The sequence below is a fragment of the Scomber scombrus genome, unplaced genomic scaffold (assembly GCF_963691925.1).
Source record: "Scomber scombrus unplaced genomic scaffold, fScoSco1.1 SCAFFOLD_104, whole genome shotgun sequence".
NCBI classification, from domain to species: domain Eukaryota; kingdom Metazoa; phylum Chordata; class Actinopteri; order Scombriformes; family Scombridae; genus Scomber; species Scomber scombrus.
This window is the reverse complement of record NW_026910135.1, coordinates 78,899-102,565: the sequence shown is the minus strand read 5'-3', so window position 1 is coordinate 102,565 and position 23,667 is coordinate 78,899. Positions and strand designations below refer to the sequence as shown.

The window sequence follows — 23,667 nt, the reverse complement described above, 5'->3', positions numbered from 1 at the left end:
AAAAATACAAAACAAACAATAATACTTGGAAAATGAAAAAGAGGAAGACTGAGACACATTTTATTTTTAAAAAAACAAAAGAATATACGATGAATGATGTGTTACATTCACAGTTAAACACGATAAACATAAAGGAACAACATGAAATTTAACTGTTAAACAATAATAGAGAAAAGAGGAGTGAACATTATAAAGTAATTACATAAAGTAGTAATGAGTTCAGCCTCTTTATGCTTTTCCATTGAACAGTTGGATGTTTTATGATATAAAATGTAGACATCAAGATATCAAAATTAATAATAAACTGAAATATACTGAAAGAAATTATCCATGTGTCATAAAAATCAAACAGTTACATCAAAAAGTAAAATCTAAAGTACAAGTTTTATTAATGAAGCTGAAAATGAAGCTGATGCTAAAAATGTTTTTTTGTGTTTACAAACAGTACAAAGATCTGCAGTCAGCACATTTTGCAATAAAGATACATAAATATGATGCCGACTGTTTAAATGTACTTATGAAATGTTGCTCAGTTTGCATTGCCTTCTTTCCTCCCTTCCTTCCTTCTTTCCTCCCTTCCTTCCTTCCTTCCTTCCTTCCATCTGTCCTCCCTCCCTCCTTCTCTTTTTCTTTCCTTCCTCTCTTTTTCCACCCTTCCTTCTTTCCTTCCTCCATGCCCTTTTCTTCCTTCCTACCTTCCTTCCTCCCTTCCTTCTTCCTCCCTTCCATCCATCCTTCCTCCCTCCATCCCTCCCTCCCTCCTTCCTTCTTTCCTCCCTCCCTCCTACCTTCCTTCCTTCCTTCCTTTCTCCCTCCTTTCCATCCTTACTCCATCCTTTCCTTCCTTCTTCCTCCCTTCTTTCCATCCTTCCTCCGTCCTTTCCTTCCTTCTTCCTCCCTTCCTCCCATCCTTCCTCCCTCCTTTCTTTCCTTCTTTCCTTCCCTTCCTTCCTTGACTCGAGGACAACAGGAGGGTTAAATGTACTTATGAAATGTTGCTCAGTTTGCATTGCCTGAAATGAATCTGCATCTGTTCACATCTGTGTTGGTTTTGCATTGAAAGCTCTGTGTTGTCTCGTTTCTACACACACACACGTTGGGAGGTGAACTTGTGGTTGAAGTCTCTCTGAGGACAGCAGATCGCCACACGGCTGCAGTCATCATATTTTTGTGAACCTGAATATGGAGCAGAGAGATTTAATGAATGTTAATGATCTGTGGTTTGATACTGAGCTACTGTCAATAAACACTGATCACCTTCAACAGCGACTGTCTCTAATTTCATAGTTCACATTATTAAGGGTTTCTGTTTGGAAGTGTGAAGCTATGAGTTTTACTTCACTAATTCACATCAGGAAAGTTTGGTGTTGCTTTAAATGCCAAAAAAGCTTTTCCCAGTCAGAGGTAAGCAGCTTAATTGATGGTTGTCAGTGTCATCAGTGTTTCCACAAAATGTTCACAAAGATCAAACCAGGCGGGGAGTTCTGGTCCTCTGAAATGAGGCCAACGCGGAAGTAACTTAAAACTGCATTCTATCAAAAGGCCACCAGGGGGCGACCGTTTTGGTGTCAAAAGGACTTCCGTCTCTATACAAGTCAATGGAGAATTCACCAACTTCTCACTTGATTTCTAACCTCAGTAAACGTTTTCAAAATGTGTTTATGGTCTCAATCGCTAGTTTAAAGCCTTCTTCAATGCAGTATGATGTTCATTTGGGACATTTTGGCCTCCCTGATTTTATATGTGACGATAAAGCAGGGTATGCATTAGGGCGTGGCTACGTGGTGATTGACAGGTTGATTGGTTCACAGGTTCAGGAGGGCGCCTCATGCTCCTCCTGATGCCCATATAAGTAGAATCCCTGTTTTTATTTTTCCCAGCATGCACCGGAAATTTTCAAGATGGCGCTGCTCAGGTCCGATACTATTGGCCTCCGAGCAGCAGTCCACAAACCAATGGGTGATGTCACGGATGTTACATCCATTTTATATACAGTCTATGGTTAAACTTATTTTAGTTCAGGGGCCACAAAGTATTGACGCCCTGCACACCTTTTTCATTATTTATCATTTATACAAATTTTCACTTTTATTTACCTTTCTATTGATCTTTTTGTGTGTTTTATGGTCCGATCAATCATCAATAACATGTTGAAACTAAAACTATTAACAGTCTTAAGACATGAAGAAAACTAATCTGTTTAAACTGAATCGTTGATTATCAGGGTTAGTTGACAGTGTGACGACGGTAACTACTCGTCACATCCTGCCTAAACTTTCTGTTTGCGTTTTAGTTATTGTTTTATTTTGAAATGTTTTCTCCTTGTGTTTCTGTTGTTTTTATTTCCTGTTATTTCCCGCCTTAGTTGATTTCCTCGTGTTTCACCTGTCTGGTTTTACTCACCTGTGTCCTGTTTGCAGGGGCGCCGTAAGGGGGTGAAAAGTTAGGATGATTCTAAGGGCCTGTTACTGACAGGGGCCCTAACATTTTTTTTATTAACATATCATCATTAATATACAGTACTGTGCAAAAGTCTTAGGCTACCACCATCATTCAAACAGGAAATACAAGAAATATGTACACAAAATTCCCAAGTGTAAGGCGACATCACACTAAATACCTGCCACTTGCCTATAGAAGCTGTTTTTTTCTGTTTTTTTAATACTGCATACACATTTCCTATATTTTCTAGTTGTATTCTAATAAATTGACTGAGAAATAATTATATATTGTCATTATAGCATTGCTAAAACAACAAATCTAATGGTGGCCTAAGACTTGCACAGTACTGTTTATTAATAGAACATTTTTAATTTGTATTAAAGCTTTATTTATATGCAGAATGTTGCCTGCATGTCGACACAGTGTTATATTATCACAGCTCAATGTCAGTAAATATTGTACAGTTAGTGTTGGACTACAAGAGAGTTGCAAGCCTTCACAGGTAAAGGTGTGCTTACAGTAATTGCACATGGTTGGCAGACCTGTGTGTGGAGGTGGGGCCCAATGTGATATCTTTTAATGTGGCCCAAAATCCCTGGCATCGCCCCTGCCTGTTTGTAATCAGCTGTGTATTTAAGTCTTGGTTTTCAGTTTGACTCTGTTTATCCGGCTTTGTTTGAGTCTTGTGATCCTTTTTGCTTCTCAGCCAGTTTCTGTTTTTCCTGTCCAGAATAAAATCATTTTTTAAGCCTCTATCAACCTGCCACTCTGCATTTCGTGTCAGTTTTTATCTCAGTAGGATCCAAACACCATCACAGAAGTCATCCTCTATGGTGTAAAGATGCAGTATGATGGCAGCTGAGGCCTGTGTGGTATCTACACGTATACTTGTATATATATATATATATATATATATATATATATATATACACACAAACAATACTAGTATATCATTTAATTGTTGGTTGGGATCTAAACATAAAGAAAAATATAGAAAATCCAGATATGTCCACTAAAATGTCAAAATAACACTCATACATATTTAAATTGTTTTGTGTTTAGTGTTAAGAACTTCTGGGGTGGAGGTTGGAGTTGAAGTGTGGTGTATTAGTGAATACTGATGTATCACCTCTGGGTGGAATAGTGCTCATATAATGTCAGTGTTCTTACCTTGTAAGGGTGACACCTTATTCCAGCCTGTGGAGATAAATAAATGTTATCAGGTCAACTCTTCTGATCACCTCCTCTCACCAAACAAAGCTCCTCTCTGATCTCAGTGACTATTGCTTTCTGTCTGGTGTTTAATCTGACCCAAAAACACTGACTGAGAAAAATTAATAAGAATTTGTATTCAGCAGAAAAAGGCAGATTTCAAATTTTCAATCATGAATCAACCAAAAATGCAAACATGCATCCAACCTTCTACTGACCTCAGAGTCTCCAGAGCACACTGTGGATTCTCATGTAGACCAGACAGCTGTTTCACTGCTGAATTGTCCAGGTTAAAACTTAGGTCCAGTTCTTTCAAACTGAAGATTGTGGAATTAAGAACTGAACTCAGATAACTAAAGTAGGCATGATTCAGCTCATTGCTTGTCAACCTGCAGAAAAAGAAGAAGTTTAATAAACAAGTGCTAACATCTGGAGCTCCATCACAATGTCAAAATATGTCTGTACCTCAGAGTTCCCAAATTACGATGTGGATTCTTCACACGTGACAAGAGATACTCAGCCTGATAATTCAGCTCATTGTAACTCAGGTCCAGCTCTCTCAGATGGGAGGGGTTGGTATGAAGTGCTGTTGCCAGAAAAGCCCAGCTGTTATCTGTCAGTCCACAGTATCTCAGCCTGCAGGAGGATACACATTTAAATTAATTAGTTATCATTACTACTCCATAAATTCTATGGCTACATGCATCTACTCCATAGGTGAAGTTAGGAGTTTAACTCTAACTTTTTGTCAGATGGCAGACAGATGGGTTTTTTCATTGTTACATATTTTGGTGACTGAACTACAGGGTTTTGTCCACTTGTTTTCAGTTTAATGTTGTCACAGGCTGTGTCTCAATTCAGGGGCTGCATCCTTGTAAGGACGCATTTTAAGGGTGGTTACGTCACAGCGCCGCGCCAAGGCCTGTCCCAATTCGAAGACTCCTCAAACGAATGCTCAAACGCAGCCTCAAAATGCGTCCTTGTTTTCCCTGTTTTTGAGGATGCATCGCTACTATCCTTAGCAGCCTTATATATCCCAAGATCCTTTGCGCGCCGCTGTTCAGTCCCATAGATATCTATAGAACATGACGTTCCATAAATATCTATGTGCAGTTCCGCGAAAAGAACAATGGTTGTTATTGTTAATAAATGTTTATGTTTTTATATGGTATTGTTATAAAATAAAAAATATTGTTAATTGTTACACGTTGTCTTTTCCATTTAGTATTTACAACTTAAGTACAATTTATAACAGGATTAGCAAACGGCATAAAGTGCTACTGTTCAGGAACAACAAGGGATTTCATATTTTCTCTAATATTTTCTTTTATTAGCAAAGAATGAAACTTAACTCTACAAGGGGGCAGTCTTAACATTTAACTATTTACAAAAAATACATCAGAAATAACTATTTACAGATTATTATTATTAGAAAATGATGTACAATTATGAATAAACTATTAACAAAATATGTATTATTAAATACAACACTACTAAAATTCCAAATGATTTACAATAATAAAAAAAAAATTAATAAATAATAACAAATTAATAAAATAAAAAATGAAAAAAATAATGTAATAGGCTGAGCAGGAGTCCCTGGCAGTGCTGCTGGGCTGGATGGGATGCCACAATAAAGACCCTGGTGTCTTCTGTGGTCAGTGGGACATCATCTGGGCTGGTATTCAGGGTGTCTGGGGGTCTGGTCTCCACTGTCCACTGGGGTTGGTCCGATGGACGATGCCGCCCCCCCCCTCCCCCCGTGCAAAGCGAATTATATAAAATTATCTTAACCAAGGTCTTAAACGAACGAAACGAATTATACTAAAAACAATAAAATTCAAAATCATTTAGATTAATAATTAATTAAACACTCAAAAATGTGCTGTGCAAAAGACATTCACGTGTTGCTTCTGCTGCCGCCGTCATCTCCGCTACCAGTTCTGCTTTTATAACACTTAGCTCAGGTGGCTTCATGTGGTCCCCTCGGTATCTTGGGTCAAGCAGTGTTGCTTTGCGCATCATCCACTGGGTGGCAATGATAAATATCTGTTTCCTTTTCTTTTTTTTCTTAAAAAAAAAACAAAACATGAGTAGTATTTGAAATATTTGTTATAATAATGAAATTATATGATACTATAATAACTAAAAAAGAATAAAATATGTAACATCTCCAACCACCACCACCACCACCTCTTCTTTCTTCTGTTTGTCTTATTCTTATGTTTTTTTCTTCTTTCTTCTGTTTGTCTTATACTTCTGTGTGTTTTTTCTTCTGTGTGCCTTTCGCGTCTTATGGGCGGGAACAGCTGGTGACACAGCTGGTGACGCAACCAGGAAATGCTTCGAAGGCTAGACCGTCCCATTTCACAACGGTTGATGCATCCTTCTGAGGTTCCTCAGTAGCACGCGGTCTTCGAAAACCGCGAGGCCGCGTCCTTACAAGGATGCAGCCCCTGAATTGAGACACAGCCACAGTCAGTTCTGCTCTACTCCTGCTAATCAGCCTCCTCATCAGTTAACTCTGTTCACCTGGACTCTCAGGTGCTCCCCATCTGTAATCAAGCCTGTATATATACTCCTGTTGTCCACTCACTCTTTGCCAGATCGTCATTTGCATTTGCTTCATGCCAGACCTTCCAGTATTAATTTATGGACTGATTCCCTGGTTTCGACCCTGCTTGCCTTGGACCTCGTGTCTTCCCCAGTAAATGCACCAGCCTTCTGTCCCTGACCTCGAGTATCGCCTTTCCTGTTTGCCTGTGGCTGTGTGGCGTCCTCCGGCTTCGATCCTGTCAGGAGAGCTCAGAACTTCCAGCTTGGTCAACCTCATGTCCGTGAGTGCTACTGGCATTATCTTACCTGTTTCCAACTCTGTCTTTGGTGACCCCGACCCCTGCCTGTTCCCCCACACATTCTGCCTATGCCTGTTACCTTGGGGACTATAATAAAGATCACTTACAACTGCTCACTGGTGTTCTGTGCTGCAATTGGGTCCTACCACCTCCACCCATTACACATTTCCTGTAAACACATCTGATCAGCTTAAAAAGTAGTTGTGGTTAGCAGCTGCTTGCTTCATCGTCATCCAGCAGATTCCGTACAACACGATCACCCCGTTGGAGTGGTGTAGCTACTCAGTGTTCCATCAGCTTTTCCACCTTAGTGGAAAATAAAGTTGCATTCTATTCTTCAAATCAGTGTCCACTCCCCAAGATGAGTTTGCTATTTCATGAAAACAGATGACATGTTATTGCTGTGAACTTTTATTTGTGTTTCGTCTCACCGGCTGACCATGTTTCAAGACTGTAACAGGATGTCCTTTAAAAACTTAAACTCAACTTCCCACAGTCCCTAGTTATTTGCACCCATGAACCAAGAGACAAAACCAGAGCTGCTCCTTTCTCCATTCCTGCTGTTGGGAGCAGGATTTGCTCTCCTTCTCAAGCTGCTGCTGCTGTAGGAACAGCTCTATAAGCAACAACGCACGAGCCTGCATAAGCAACAAACATTCAGCAACAAAGGCAAGTTTATCATCAACCTGCTAATTCTCGACAAAGGGACAGTCAGCAGCCTCCTCAGAAACCTGGACCCTCTAATATGCACAAATAAACACTGACTACCAAACAAAGCGGGCATCATTCAGCCTCAGAGCCAAACTCTTCTCAGCCTGACTCAACCACAGATTGGCCAGCTAAGAAGCAGAACTCGAGAGTGTCTCTCTCCCTCCATGGACTTGGTAACATACTGCACAGCTAACAGCACATGGATAAAGACCAGGGGCCTGTTTCAGGAAGCAGGTTTAACTAACTCTGAGTTAAAACCTTAACACTAGGTTGACCGACTCTGAGCTGTCAAACTCAGAGTTTTCGGTTTCAGAACAGGTGATAACAGTTAGTTCAATCAACTCTGAGTCAAAGTAACTCTGAGTGAAGCTCGTGCATGAGGAGATACCAAGCCCTCATCAATGGAACACAGATAACATGAGTCACCATGGCAACAGGTGAAACAAAGGGCTGATTCCTCCTACTTCTCCCCAGTGGAGTTAGAAATATTAATGAATGCAGATGATGAGTATATACTCAAGAAAAAAAAAGCAATACAGTATCAGCAGCAAAAGAACATGAGCTGATGTGGCAGAAAATGACCAACCGAGTCAATGTGTGAGTATCAATGAAAAAAAAAGGAAAACGTTTTGTCTCGAGTGTTCCACTTATTCAACATTTATATTCTGTGTATGTGTTTGTGCGTGGAACATTTAATATTCATGCAGACCCCAACAGGTACAAAACGCAGGCCTATTTGGCAGCAACTGAATATGAAATATAAAAATATAGCTCAAACTATTACGGTATAATTTCATTACAAGCAGCTGTGATGTTGTTTAGCCTGCCCTCATTAAACAGCATTCAGTGGCTACATTCAACATGTGATATATTTCAGTAGTTAGTGAAATCTTCTAAGCAAAAAAGAGTAAATTTTTCAACCATCCCAACACTGCCAGTAGCTATTTAATATTGTATATTTGAAAGCAACACCAAAATACCTTACCTTTTTAACATTTATGTTTGGGCACTTTCACCTTAATTTAACATTAGCTGGTATAAAGGTTGACAGAAAACAGGGAGCGAGAAAGAGGGGAAAGAATCGCAGGTCCTCGCTGGAATCGAGCGGGGTCTGATCACCCTCTGACGGAGATTTCTGCTTCGTATTTGTGCTTCAATATTAACTAACTCTTTAAGAAATGTCTGACAGCTCCTTCAGTCTGCAGGCTTCAGTAAAAAGGAAGAGAAACTCAGGGTTAGTTGAAGAAAACCTGCCAGCGAGCAGGTTAGGTTCACGGAGTATGTTGCCAGGGTAATTGACTCAGAGTTAAGCTGAACTGGCTTTGTGAAACCGAAAAACCAGAGTTTCCCTCATCTCAGGGTTAACTAACTCAGAGTTTTCACTAAACCTGCTTTCTGAAACGGGCCCCAGGACTGTTTCATTTATAATGCACAACTGTTGATGTGATTTAAAATTGTTCTGAGTGATGTCTGTTCATAGTGATTGTAGAACCACACAGCTAGTTTAATGTTCCACAGATGTTACATCCAGCAATTAACCTCTTCTGAACCTGCAGCTTTACACCAGCTGACCTTAAACACACACACATCTGTACATAGGCACACATCTGTACATAGGCACACCTAGTTGGATCCCTCCTGTGTGTTTTGCTCTTTCAGTACATTTAGCTATGTTTTCAGATTGTCTCCACAGTAACATTCAATCCTGTACAAACCTCAGAGTCTCCAGTTTGCAGTGTGGACTCTCTAGACCATCACACAGCTGATTCATTCCTGAATCCTGCAGCTTGTTTTCACTCAGGTCCAAATCACTCAGATGGGAGGGGTTGGACTTCAGAGCTGAGGCCAGAGAAGCACAGCTGATCTTTGAAAAACCGCATTTGTTCAATCTGAACAACAATAGAAAACACCAGATTATTCAGTTTGCCAATGTGGTGCAAAGTTAAAATTACTTATTGCCTAAATTACTTGACATAAAATGCTGTCATCACTATGTTGCCTTTTTCATGTGCAAGTTGCATGAAATTACAATAAATAAGGTATTACAAATTGTAATTCTTTGTCAGTACATCTTGTGTTTGCCTGAACTCTGACTGGTTTTTCTGTGGTCTATGTCTGCCTGCCCCACTCCATCATTATTCTGGCTCAGCTCTCCAAAACTCTCTCTACAACTTCTCAATAAAATGAAATTTGAACAATTACAAGTAGTGTGCCTCAGTACTGCTTAAGGGTCCAAAATGAGTTTAAACCACAAATGTTTGAATGTCATAGAATAGTATCTTACATGAAATGTAATGCCTAATATGTTAGAAGGCAAAGAAAAATACAATCTACAGTACAGGTAGTGAAAAATAAACATAAAATTCAGTGACCCATTTAACAACCACTATGATTGATCCTGTGTGAAAACATTTGTCAGAATCTGGGTGGTCGTTGTCTTCATTTTAATACATGATTATTATGTTAAGTAAATATTAGGGCCAGGACTTTAACGCGTTAATTAAGATTAATTAATTACACAATAATTAATGCGTTAAAAAAATTGACGCATTTTAATCACACTTATTTTTGCACCGCGGAACGTTTCTCACTGGATGAGTTTCAGGCGGACCGATTATACTGGAGCACCAACTAGCGTAGTTCAGACAACAAACCACAGTGAACATGAACAAAGTAGCTGATGAGACCGCTTTGGTTGGCCCCGTGGATGGGAAATTGTGCCACAAAAAACGAACGGATGGAAGTGTGGATAAGAGCATGGTTGTGTGCAAGCCATGCAACAAGGAATTCGCATATCACCGCAGCACATCGAGCCTCAAGTATCACCTCAATGCAAAACATAGCAGCTAGTGTGGTAGCTAGCTAATTTCTGAAATGTACTATATTTCTAAATATGCTATTGCTACACTTAATGGCAAAGATTGCACTGGTCTGTTGGACTTGAACAAAAATAAACAATATTTTTGTTGCTTAAGCTTATGTATTTAGTCATTATTCAATGGTATACTAAAAATCCACGTGAAAAAAATGACTTCTCACTGTTCTCAGGTCAAATATTTATATGCGATTAAAATGCGATTAATTTCGATTAATTAATTACAAAGCTAATTAATTAGATTAATTTTTTTATCGAGTCCAGGCCCTAGTAAATATACATTTCTCATATATTACCAAATCGTAACAATTCTTTGGCAAATTGGTTGTTACTTCAATAGAGCTGTCTGACCTCAGAGTCTTCAGTCTACAGTATTTCCTCCCTAGTCCAGCAGACAACAGCTTCCCTCCTGAATCCTGCAGGTTGTTATTACTCAGGTCAAGCTCCTTCAGACTGGAGGGGTTGGACTTGGGTTTTTGCTTTGACAGCACTGAAGCCAGAGAGCCACAGGAACTGTCTGTCAGTTGACAGCGAACAAGTCTGGTGAAGGAATAATTATGAGTTCAGTTAGATTAAATAAAAAACTATTGTTTATACATTTTGCTCTAATACTGTCTAGTAATTGTCCGCATACATGAAAATGTTTTTATTTTCCTATAAAATATAACCTTAAGTAACATCAAATGACCTCACCTCAGAGTCTCTAATTTACAGTGTGAACTCTCCAATCCAGCAGACAGCTTCTTCACTCCTGAATCTTGCAGGTTGTTCCCACTCAGATCCAGCTCTCTCAGATGGGAGGGGTTGGACTTCAGAGCTGAGGCCAGAGAAGCACAGCTGTTCTCTGACAAACTGCACTGACTTAATCTGAATAAAGAATAAACATAGATAAAAATCCATTAATTATCCAATCAGATGTGTTCAGGTTTTGTTCACAGCTACCAAGCCTAATTACTAGGGGTGAACGTGCCGACATTTCTCGTCGAGGTGAATGTTGTCTCGCGAAGCAATATTGATAACTGATTCTGGAGGTTAACCCTTAAGAAATATCTTATTTGTAGGTAATTGAAAAAAACTTCATCAGGCAGTTGATATTTCTGTTTAAACTGATGAAAAGACAGATTCCATTCACATATAAGTGTTCCAAGCAAATGATCCCCTTTTTAGGTCAAGATTCAAATTGGCTATTTTTGTATAAAATGGGATTCAGTCTATTTCCCGATAAGGGATAACTTAGCATATTTCAAGCACATTTAAACTGACCTCAAAGTCTCGAGTCTACAGTTTTCCGGTTCAACGCACAGCAGCTTCACTCCTGAATCCTGCAGCTTGTTTTCATTTAGCTGCAGCACTCTCAGATGGGAGGGGTTGGACTTCAGAGCTGAGGCCAGAGAAGCACAGCTGATCTCTGTGACCACACAGCATACCAACCTGTAAAGTTGATAACATGTAAGTAAACATTTGCTTTCTGTCATTACAGCTCCATTTAGAGAGAAAGACAGTGCCTAAAGTACCCCAGAGTTTCCAGTCTACAGTGTGGATGCTCAAGAAAATCACATAGCAGCTTCACTCCTGAATCTTGCAGCTCGTTGTGACTCAGATCCAGCTCTCTCAGATGGGAGGGGTTGGACTTAAGAGCTGAGGCCAGAGATCCACAGCTGATCTCTGTCAGCCCACAGTCATCTAGTCTTTCATAAGAGAATGCACATTAAATTAGATGAGTTGGAATATATATTTCATTCTACATTCATTTCTAGACACCATTTGAGTGCAATAATAACAATGTGTTTATATACAAAAAGCATAAGCATTTTCTACTAAAAAATGAAAGGCTTGGGCTAAACCACAGTTGAATAAACTAACCTCAGAGTCTCCAGTTCACAGTCTGAAATCTCTAAAGTATTACACATTAGCTTAACTCCTGAATCCTGCAGATGGTTGTGACTGAGATCCAGCTTTTTCAAATAGGCAATGTTGGACTTCAGAGCTGAGGCCAGAGACGCACAGCTGATCTCTGACAAACTGCAATCCATTAACCTGAAAAACAAGTAAATATGTATAAAAGCTACTTATACTAATAATTTTGTGCTTGAAATCCTGCCTGAAACCATTTAGTGTTCAAGCCAATGGTATTCTTGTTTTGAAAGTCAACATTATTGTGGAGTAGTTTGATCAATAAATTGGCCCAAGTTCAACAGTATTCAACTTGAGCAAAACTTGAGCATGTGGCAATGCCAGACCAGTAGTGCACTGCAGTATTGGTGCTAAGAACTAGTCTGTCCCAGCTGCTCAGAGCAAGTAGAAAGCTCAGCTTTGTGTTAAAATCAATATGCTGGTGGTGAAAGCAGACCTATATAAAGCTCACTGAAAACTTAAATCCATGTTTTCATGTTCTGCTCATGTTTCCTCTTTTGTTCAATATCTGTTAACCAGCTGACCATTCCAGTTGGCTACACCTAATGTCTGTGCAATCAGTACATTGATTGCTCATGGCAAACACACATGAACAGCACAAACAATCCAGCTGTTATATGTGTATGGATAAGGCAAGGCAAAAAAATCTTTATGTACACATTGTAAAAATGTAATTGATGTTGCTCAACATTATGTTGACCCAAAAAGTGGGCTTTGCCAATTACCTATTGTAAAGACATTTCCTGCATATACTAGAAGACATACAGAACTATTGAAGGCTAGGGTTAGGGTTTGCAATTTTCTATTTTCTCTTAGTTTCAACAAATCTCATCTGCAGAGCTAAATCAATAAAATATCCTTCAAAGTGCTAGTTTACCTCAGAGTCTTCAGTCTACAGTTTGGATTCTCTACAAAATCACACAGATGGTTCAGTCCTGAATCCTGCAGCTTGTTGTTACTCAGATCCAGCTCTCTCAGATGGGAGGGGTTGGACTTCAGAGCTGAGGCCAGAGAAGCACAGCTGACCTCTGACAAACTGCAGCTCTGCAATCTGAATAAAGAATAAACATAGATAAAAATCCATTAATTATCCAATCAGATGTGTTCAGGTTTTGTTCACAGCTACCAAGCCTAATTACTAGGGGTGAACGTGCCGACATTTCTCATTGAGGTGAATGTTGTCTCGCGAAGCAATATTAAGGGTGCGCACCAATGCGTGGATCATTAACCTTGTTACAGTGGGCGTCCTCGTTCTAGTTGGTGAACTAACAGCTTCTACCTGCTGAGAAGATCTCAGTCAATAGTAGGAGAGGAGCAGGTTAACCTCAGGTCTCTACACTGAGAGATTAAGGTAGGAGGAGCGGAGGAATCTAGCGCAGCTATGGAAGCCTAATGATGCAAAAAGTAAAATGAGTCACACTACCAAATTATAACACAATTTATATGTTGTTCTACTTGTGTATTTATGTGATACAGGATTTGAGCAATTTACTTTTATTTCTGTGTTTTTTTATTAACTATGTTATAATTTGTTTATTTCATTTATATGTATATACTAGAATTGTTTCTACTCTTTATAATTTACTTTTTGGTATTTGTGATTGTATCTAACTTTTGTATTTATGGTTATTTCCAAAAAAAACAAAATGATCCATCTATAAAATATGGAGAAACCTTTTACAGTGCTGCATACTGCATATGATAATTATATATTTAGAAAGTAGAACTAAAGTGATTAATTACAAGATGATTAGTTAAAACATCTCAAAATGCACCTACATTATTTTGCATATATTTGTCATATATTTCCTCATTGAAGTTTTCTTAAAAATAGTGTTAAAATCTCGTCTCATCTCGATCTCATGAACCTAATATCGTGTCTTGTCTTGTTTCGTGAGCTGAGTGTATCGTCACACCCCTACTAATTACAGAATATATGATAATATATGATAAATAAAAGCAATATTTAAATAAAGTAAGGCATATTTTAATGATATAACATCCAAACATACAAAGAATGTAAACACATACTATTCATAAGCCATGCCACTTCCTCAGCCCAAAAAAATTACATATTTAAGTGATCAGTTATATCGGTGATCAATGAGTCACCAACCCTGACTCCAAAATAATAGTACCAATATCTAACTAACCTCAGAGTCTCCAGTGTACAATCTGAACTCTCCAGTTCAGCAGACAGCAGCTTCACTCCAGAGTCCTGCAGGTTGTTGTTACTCAGCTCCAGCTCTCTCAGATGGGAGCTGGACTTCAGAGCTGAGGCCAGAGAAGCACAGCTGTTTTCTGTTAGTCCACAGCTATTAAGCCTGTAATAAGAGTATATGAAAGATATACATGAAAGCGTGTACTCAAAAGCTGTTTAATAATATTCCCTACTTGATCATCCAGCCTCCTCCGTTTTCATGTAAGTAAACTTACTTGAGAGTCTTCAGCTGACTCTTAAGATCAGCTGACAACAGCTTCTCCTCTGAGTTCTGTAGGAACTTGCTGTTGCTCAGATCCAGCTCTCTCAATGGGGAGGTGCTGGAATTCAGAACTTGGGCCAGAGAAGCACAGCCTTCCATTGCCAAAATGCAGAACCGCAATCTGAATAAATTGAAGAGGGTAAGGGCACTGTAACTTGGTGTGCTTATCACTAATATGTTAATCAAAATATAATAAGCTCTGGACAGGTTTCAAATATATTGCTCAACATGGTAAAACCACCATTTCAGCATTATATTAGTAATGGTGGTGAAATTTAACCATTTTAATGTTTTGAATCAGCATAGAGCAATAAAAGCTATACAGAGCTGAATTTACTGAAAACACCATTTGCCATGTAACATTTATGATCAAAGAACAAATAAGGCAGATTCTCACCTCAGAGTCTCTAGTTTGCACCCTGCATTAGACAGCCAGTACAGATCTGATTCCCACAGTCTGAAGTTTAATCTCAGGTCCAGCTCTTTCAGATAAGAGGGGTTGGACTCTAGAGCTGAAGCCAGTGGAGCAATGGTGACCTCAGAAAGTGAACAGTTCTGCAGCCTGTAATTAGACAACAAATCAAACATACCGTACCAAAATCATTCAAAATCACTTTCTATTTTGTATCTGACAGCTTGTAAATGTATACGAATGGGAAGATTTTAACAAACCCCAGAGTTTCCAGTCTACAGTCAGGACTCTCCAAGAGATCACACAGAAGCTTCATGTCTGATGACGAAAATGTGTTGTTACTCAGGTCCAGCGCTTTCAGATAAGAGGGGTTGGACTGTAGAGCTGAAGCCAGAAGAGCAATGGTGATCTCAGAAAGTGAACAGTTCTGCAGCCTGTAATTAGACAACAAATCAAACATACTGTACCAAAATCACTTTCTATTTTGTATCTGACAGCTTGTAAATGTATACAAATGGGAAGATTTTAACAAACCCCAGAGTTTCCAGTCTACAGTCAGTACTCTCCAAGAGATCACACAGAAGCTTCATGTCTGATGATGAAAACGTGTTGTTACTCAGGTCCAACTCTCTCAGACTGTGGGGGTTGGACTTCAGAGCAGAGAGTAGGCAGCTGAGGCAATTGTATTGCATTTGACCCTTTAACCTGGCATTAGAGAATACATTTTAAATCAGGGATATTGTCCTAAAGACTGCTGCATAAGCAAATTGTGGGCCACATTTTTATTTATTAAGATAAAAAGCAAACTAACCTCAGAACCTCTAGTTTGCAGTGTGGACTCTCCAAAGCAGCAGACAGCAGCATTGTGTCACAGCAAAATGAGTGATTGTTCACGTGCAACTCTCTCAGATGAGATGGGTCTGATGCGAGAGCTGAGGCCACAGCTTTACAGTACCAGATGTCAAATTCAGAAAATCTGTAAGTTAAAAAGTGCTTTATGTAAAATCCAGTCACTGTGGAATGGATTCATTGTTTAAATTTTTTATATTCTATTTAATTTTATCTGGTTCTGAATCAAGTCATTAATAATGGATTAAGGGGTGCTGAAGTCCATGATAGTCAACCCTGAAAATTCAGTATAGGCATTACTGATGTTTCTGGTGCCATCTGGACTTACCGAGCCTTTCTGCAGTTCCTCACAGCTGGGATCAGTCTCCGTCGTCCCTCCTGTGATGTGTTGTACTTCCTCAGGTCCAACTCATCCAGAACCTCCTCTGACATCTGCAGCATGTAGGCCAGAGCTGAGCAGTGGATCTCAGAGAGTTCCTTCTCTGATCTGTTCTCTGACTTCAGGAACTCTTGGATCTCCTGATGTACTGAGCGGTCGTTCATCTCCATCAGACAGTGGAAGATGTTGATGCTTCTGTCAGGAGAGAAATCACCACTGTTCATCTTCTTCAGGTTGTTGATGACTCTCTGGATGGTTTCTGGACTGCTGTCTGTCTGACCCAGCAGGTCTCCTAAGAGACTCTGGTTGGACTCCAGAGAGAGGCCATGAAGGAAGCGGACAAACAGGTCCAGGTGGCCAATTTTACTGGTTAGGGCTTTCCCCAAGCATTTCCTGAGGTACAGCTCCAAGTTTGCACCATCCTCAGTAAATGTAGTCCATTCTGGTCCCAGGAAACCCTCCAGTACCTCTTTCTTCCAGTTGGTGTAACAGTGGTACATGTAGACTGCAGCCAGAAACTCCTGAACGCTCAGATGAACAAAGCTGTAGACTGTTTTCTGGAAGATCACACTCTCTCTTTTGAAGATCTGTGTACAAACTCCTGATAACACAGAGGCCTCTGTGACATCAAGACCACACTGCTCCAGGTCTTCTTGGTAGAACATGATGTTTCCTTTCTCCAGTTGTTCAAATGCCAGCCTCCCCAGCTTCAGAAGAAGTTCACTGTCAGCCTCCGTCAGCTCCTGTGGACTCGTCTCATGTCCCTCATCATACTTGTTCTTCTTCCTCTTTGTCTGAACCAGCAGGAAGTGTGAGTACAGGTCAGTCAGGGTCTTGGGCAGCTCTCCTCTCTGGTCTGAAGTCAACATGTGGTCCAGAACTGTAGCAGTGATCCGGCAGAAGACTGGGATGCGACACATGATGTGGAGGCTCCTGGATGTCTTGATGTGTGAGATGATTGTGCTGGACTGCTTTTCATCACTGAATCTCCTCCTGAAGTACTCCTCCTCCTGGGCTTCAGTGAAGCCTCGTACTTCTGTTACCCTGTCCACACATGAAGGAGGGATCTGATTGGCTGCTGCAGGTCGGGAAGTTATCCAGATGAGAGCCGATGGAAGCAGTTTCCCCTTGATGAGGTTTGTCAACAGCACGCTGACTGATGACTTCTGTGTGACATCAGACACGACCTCACTGTTGTTGAAATCCAGTGAAAGTCTGCTTTCATCCAGGCCGTCAAAGATGAACAGAACTTTACAGACAGCGAGCTTCTCTGCTGTGAGCTTCTGTAATGTTGGATAGAAAACATGGATCAGCATGAGCAGACTGTACTGCTCATCTTTGATCAAGTTCAGCTCCCTGAACGAGAACAGAATCAGCAGACTGATATCTTGGTTGTTGGAGCGCTGTGCCCAGTCCAGAGTGAAGTTCAGCACTGAGAAGGTTTTTCCAACGCCAGCGACGCCGTTCATCAGAACCACTCTGATGTGTTTCTGTTGGTCAGGTAAGACTTTAAAGATGTCCTGACACTTGATTGGAGCGTCATGGAGGGGATTCATCTTGGAAGCTGTTTCAAGTTTCCACACCTCATGTTGGGTATTAATGTCTTCACTCTGTCCCTCTGTGATGTAGACCTCAGTGAAGATGCTGTTGCGATAGGTTTCACTTCTTGCTTCATCTGTTTCTTCAGTCAGATTTTGACTGATCACTCCCAGACTGATCTGATGTTCCTCTAAAATATCCTGCAGATCAACACTGGCTGAGAGAGATCAGAGGCTCATGTTAAAAATGTTGTATCCTAGTTTTCAAAATTAACATTAAAACAAAAGATCTTCAGTCTTACTTTGTACAGTGCTGGTCTGACTGTCTGTCTGCAGTCCAGGTCTGGTTCTGGATCTTTTTCCACACTGGGGACAGGAGGAGTCTCCTGATGAAGCAGACTGGTCCCAGTATGAGGTGATGCACTGTCTGCAGAACCAGTGTCCACAACTGGTAGAGACTGGATCCTTCAGGACGTCCTGACACAAAGAACAGCAGGACAGCTGCTCCTCCACTAAACCTTCACTGCTCACAAACAGAAAATAATATTAATTTAAATAGCTATGATATAATGTTTTGTATAAACAATGAATCACATTACTGTTTTTATGTGAAAATGTGCTTCCTGAGCTTTATAGAGAGTTTCAGCTCATTGTTCAGCTGTCTGGTTGCAACTTTACTGTTTTGGTTCACTCTCAGCGCTCTCATAGCGTCGTTTTTGGCCACAGCAGGCAGCTGTTTTCAGAGAAGAAGCTCTGCAAGAAAAAGTGAGTAAAAAGTGGTAATGACAGGACTGACTGTAGTTTTAGATAAAACAGACAGATACACTGTGTCTCATCTCATCATGACTCTGCAAGAACTATTTTACAGACTGGTACAATAGAGGTTTTTGGCTTCCTCCTCATTTTGGTAAAAGCAGGAGAAACAGTCTCTTACGTTGTGTCTGAGGGTCCATGTTCATTACTGAAGTTTGGTGGGGAATCTTTAGACCAGTCACTCTTCATAGACAGACAGCTGGATATTACAGACTCTGCTCTCTGATACTGATCCCTGAAAAAAGAAAAAGTATTTTCAATTATCCATCTAATCCATCCCTTCACTGCCATTTGTTAAGGACTGTCACACCACTGTTTACCACCAGCCTATAGAGCCCAAAAATGTTGAGTACCCCAAAGTTTTATGCTAAAACTGCTATAGTATAGATCCCTAGCATGCTAACTTGCAAATGTTATAAAATTAGTGTAGTAAGTATAATAAGCAATAATTAGGATTATCACCCATATGGACAATATTTCTCCAATATTCTGGCCGATTTGGACAATATTGGGGTATTTTGGGGGGTTATTGAGGATACTGAATATATTTCTGACATTTTCAAAATTCAAAATGCCCGTTTAGACCAGAAGAAGCCCCATCTGTTAGTTTGTCTCATTTAAAACCAGAATGGAAACAGAACGTTTGGAACAATAAAATGTTTCCACTGACATATACAAATACATATTGCTGTCTTTTACTCATCACTTTATTGGAAACTTTTAACTTTTGTCCATGTGGGGCAGCTGTGGAGGTAGTAGGAGGAGTTAGAGCGGTTGTCCACCAATTGGAAGATTGGTGGTTTGATTCCCGGCTCCTCCAGTCCACATGTCAATGTGTCCTTGGGCAAGATACTGAACCCCAAATTGCTCCCGTTGCTATGCCAACAGTGTATGAATGTGTGTGAATGGATAAATGTCATAACGACTAGACAAGCGCTATATAAGTACAGTCCATTTTCTATTTACCATGTCAGATAACACCCAGCAATGATAATTATTTTTCCAGTGATCTGATCAGTCAGTGGTCGTAGTGTTGAACGGTTGTGATCCAATCCTCTGAAGTTAAGCTGCTCTGGAGGGAACCACCATCATAGGACTTAAAACTCAGAGCTGCTGCCAACCATAGACTGTATATAAAATGGACGTAACATCCGTGACGTCACCCATTGGTTTGTGGACTGCTGCTCGGAGGCCAATAGTATCGGATCTGAGCAGCGCCATCTTGAAAATTTCAGGTGCATGCTGGGAAAAATAAAAACAGGGATTCTACTTATATGGGCATCAGGAGGAGCATGAGTCGCCCTCCTGAACCTGTGAACCAATCAACCTGTCAATCACCACGTAGCCACGCCCTAATGCATACCCTGCTTTATCGTCACATATAAAATCAGGGAGGCCAAAATGTCCCAAATGAACATCATACTGCATTGAAGAAGGCTTTAAACTAGCGATTGAGACCATAAACACATTTTGAAAAGGTTTACTGAGGTTAGAAATCAAGTGAGAAGTTGGTGAATTCTCCATTGACTTGTATAGAGACGGAAGTCCTTTTGACACCAAAACAGTCGCCCCCTGGTGGCCTTTTGATAGAATGCAGTTTTAAGTTACTTCCTGGTTGGCCTCATTTCAGAGGACCAGAACTCCCCGCCTGCTGCCAACTGATCCAACTCACTACCTAGTGGCAGCTTCTCCTTTTTAAACATACAATAGCAGATCTGATGATGATGGATCATTGATAAGACTAAGACTGTTGAACGAACCATATCCACTCATAAACTTATTTTTAATTTTTTCATGTGAATACAAGTAAAGATTAACAGTTGTGTTTTTGTCCGCAATTACTTCAGTGTTGTTACTACATCTTTACAGTGACTGTCATTGGGTTGATTGAAAACTGTGATGTTTGAAGACAAAGAATAAAGCAGAGGCAATGTCCTGTCTCAGTGTTCTACTGGTTTAAAGAGTAAACTGTTGAGTATCTTTATTTCAGATGTCGTCTTTACCAGAAACCATTAATGTGGTTCACTCTGTTCTGTATCTACAGTGCAAATCACATTTGCAACAAAAAATCTAAGGTATAGAGACGGTTTGAAAACATTGTGTACAGAAAAACAAGCAGCAGGAAAATAAACTACACATATATTACAGGCTTTGTGTTTATTCAGATTGTGATTCTACATTCGTGAGTCTTTGCTGTAATGTCACCATCATAGATCTGCTTCATGAAAACAAGTATTTCAGAGCATTTTCCATTCCTAGTTCCGCTCACTGTAGAAACAGTCTCTTACTTTGTGTCTGAGGGTCCAGGTTCATTACTGAAGTTCGGAGGTGACTCTTTGGACCAGTCACTCTTCACAGACAGGCGGCTGGATACTGGAGACTCTGCCAACCGTCGACTGTGTTGACCTCTGAAAATATCAAACGGATTTTTACAAGTTTTAAGATTTACAATAGTATTATTTATTGAAGAGCAATTCATCATGGATGTATCAGACATTTATGTCATCATGTTCACCTCCTAAAGTTAACCTGAGCTGCATTATATTGATAAGAACTGAGAGCTACGGGAAGCCATAGTTAGTGTCTTTCTATACATTGACATACTTGGCCAATAAAGCTGATTTCCACTATAATTTTGATCTTATCAATTAATGCAGATAAAACGTAAGTCTTGATTATTGCTCCTGATAACCTTCACTCCATGATCAGGCAGATCCTTGGTACCTATTAATCATTTTGTTGGTCTAGTCTGCATAATATCAGTGTGATTTTTGGCCAAGCCATCAGTTTTGATGCTTATATCATAATATAACTGACTCAATAATATTTCTTTGACTTAAGAAATGTAACCAATCAATTGGAGATGCTGATACATGCATTTATCTCTTCATATTGTACATTAGTGTAATTCTCTTTTTACCTGCCTTAATAAATCTTCATTGGACCTTTTACAAACTGTCCAAAATGCTGCAACTGGGCTTTCAGAGCCCTACATGGTCAGCAAGGCTACACTTTGTATCATGGACCTTCTGCAGCCCCACACCACAAGTTGAGCTCTTAGGTCATCTGACCAGGGTCTTCTGAATGTTCCTCAGACATGTTATAAGACTCGGGGAGATCATGATTTCCAGTTGCCACCAGGAACCTTTGGAATAGTCTCTCAGTAAGTCTCTGCAGTTCTCTGGACTCTGTGGAGTCTTTTAAAAAGCAGCTAAAACAAATCTCTTGAGACAGACATTAAGGTGCATTGTGGTATTTAATGTTGTAACTTGAGTTTTATGCCTGTTTTTCTCTTGTGTTTTTTATCTGTTTTATTTTATTTATTTTGACTGTGAAGCACTTTGTGATTTGTGTGTGTGAAAGGTGCTATAAGAATAAACTTTGGATAAGCGGCAGAAAATGGATGGACTTGTTGTCTCCAAGCCCAACCTAAGAAAACCCTGATGACATCACTGTGACATCATCAGGGTTATTTTTAAGGGAGCTCCTGTCAATCAGGAGAACTTTCGCTAAGCTTCATTACATGACTGTTTAGTAGGCTGAGGAGTACCAGTTACAGTACTTTTGTTTCTGTAGCGTGAATGAGATCAATGAAATGACAGTTGATGATGACACATACACACTCCCTCCAATTTAAACACTTTGCATGCAGCTTTGTTTGGACAGGCCCACTGCAGCAGGATCTGAAGCAGTATTAACCCTTTTTCTAACGGCTGTGTTCCCTACATGTACAGACAGCAGTACAACTTTGGCAGACTGCTAGAAGTGTGAACGTGAATATGAGCAAACAAAGACACTCACATTCTTTGTCATTGTGGTCATTTTTAAAAAGAATAATATCTAATTAAAAATGGGTGTTAAAGTAATGATAGTTGCAAGAAGACAGATAACAAAGAACAACAAACAAAAGGTGATTAATGCTCAATGAATCTTGCAGAGAGAGGTTTATATTTTACTCTAAATGTCTCACATGTTCTCCTTAAAACAGGAGAACATGTGAGACATTATGGTTGCAATGACTTGTATAAGAATGTGAATAAATATGGGTCAAACTGAACCCAGAACAAGTTTGCATAAAATGTGTATGAACCACACACACAAAAACAAGTTGTGAAATTTCCTCTTGTACACATTCTGGGTCACTTTGGGAAAAGTCATAAAGGTTCACTAAAAGAAAGGCGGTGTTCAGGGTCTTGTACTTAACCTCCGGTGTCCTCATGTGGGACATTATATTTTTGGTTTGCTGAACCTTATTCTTCATTCTGCTTCACTTTGACCCGTTGTCCTGTTTATGTACACTTTTTTTGTGCCACCTAGTTGCAGCAAAAGCACAATACATCAATCAGTGTAAAAACCAGATGGCATCCTGGTGAAGTCTATCAACAGCCCCAGACAAAAGTGGACCAGGTGCAAAACCTCATCAAATTTTATGGTTGAAACTTGTTTGTTTATGCTTAATAATGTTTGTAGTTTGATACAAATTGGGCAAATTCTTTACAACACTGCTAATCAGGAAGTACTCATTTAAGGGTATTGGTACTTTATCATTGTTGCAAAGGGAAGCTGTAAATGTAAGGAAATAGTTTTATACACTGGTGAATTAACTGTGTTATTCAGTCAAATTAACCCATTGTCTTCACATGAGGACTTTTTTTTTCATGAACTATTTCCTGTTCACAGACAATGTTTAGTTTTTATACTTATCAGGTCCGACTAATCCCAAATGTCTATGAGAGATTAAAAATACATACCAAACAAAACCTTGGTTCTCAGGAGGTTAGATGTATGAGCGGGTCAGATTTGACCTGTATGGCATGTAAGGGTTAACCTCATGTACACCACAACATCTTTTTATTGCAGCTCTGTAACACCAAAGTATTTCATCTGAAGGAATAACACGAGAAAATGCAGTGAACTCAACACAAAAACAATCCAACATGGCGACTCGTCCCAACTTCCTCACAGAGACAAACTCCTGGTGATCTGTTAATGTGTGGATAAAAAGAACTTACACATGCAAAGAGGGTCCGGGTTCATTACTGAAGTATGGAGGATCATCTTTGGATAGGTCACTCTTCATAGACACACAGCTGGATATCAGAGACTCTGCTCTGTCCTCGTCTTCCTCTGGATCACTCATCTTCATCAGTCTGAGAGAAACACTCAGAAACACTGACTGACTGT

General features: G+C 39.8%; 1 protein-coding gene and 1 long non-coding RNA gene across 2 annotated transcripts; both read right to left on the bottom strand.

Moving 5' to 3' along the window:
- Positions 1 to 3,610: 3,610 nt before the first annotated feature.
- On the bottom strand, positions 3,611 to 4,139 carry LOC133976763 (uncharacterized). Its single transcript, XR_009924885.1, has 3 exons — positions 4,120 to 4,139; positions 3,873 to 4,043; positions 3,611 to 3,639 (listed from the first exon to the last, which is right to left on the bottom strand). It is a non-coding gene; the product is annotated as an uncharacterized LOC133976763 (long non-coding RNA).
- Positions 4,140 to 4,150: 11 nt separating this feature from the next.
- On the bottom strand, positions 4,151 to 23,597 carry LOC133976759 (NACHT, LRR and PYD domains-containing protein 3-like). The gene is made up of 10 exons (XM_062414960.1): positions 23,496 to 23,597; positions 20,772 to 20,891; positions 18,605 to 18,718; positions 17,973 to 18,193; positions 16,082 to 17,888; positions 12,887 to 13,060; positions 11,610 to 11,783; positions 8,936 to 9,109; positions 4,210 to 4,290; positions 4,151 to 4,175 (listed from the first exon to the last, which is right to left on the bottom strand). The coding sequence occupies exons 1-10, from the start codon at positions 23,561 to 23,563 to the stop codon at positions 4,151 to 4,153; spliced, it is 2,958 nt and encodes a 985-aa protein (XP_062270944.1). The 5' UTR covers positions 23,564 to 23,597.
- Between the last annotated feature and the right edge of the window lie 70 nt (positions 23,598 to 23,667).

Excerpts from the sequence above, each read along its gene's own strand:
- LOC133976759 (XM_062414960.1), bottom strand. The coding sequence starts at position 23,563 with ATGAAGAGTGACCTATCCAAAGATGATCCTCCATACTTCAGTAATGAA. Across the intron at positions 20,892-23,495 it reads CCCGGACCCTCTTTGCATGT|AGGTCAACACAGTCGACGGT; the intron begins GTAAGTTCTTTT and ends TGATATTTTCAG. Across the intron at positions 18,194-18,604 it reads CATGGACCCTCAGACACAAC|TGAAGGTTTAGTGGAGGAGC; the intron begins GTAAGAGACTGT and ends GTTTGTGAGCAG.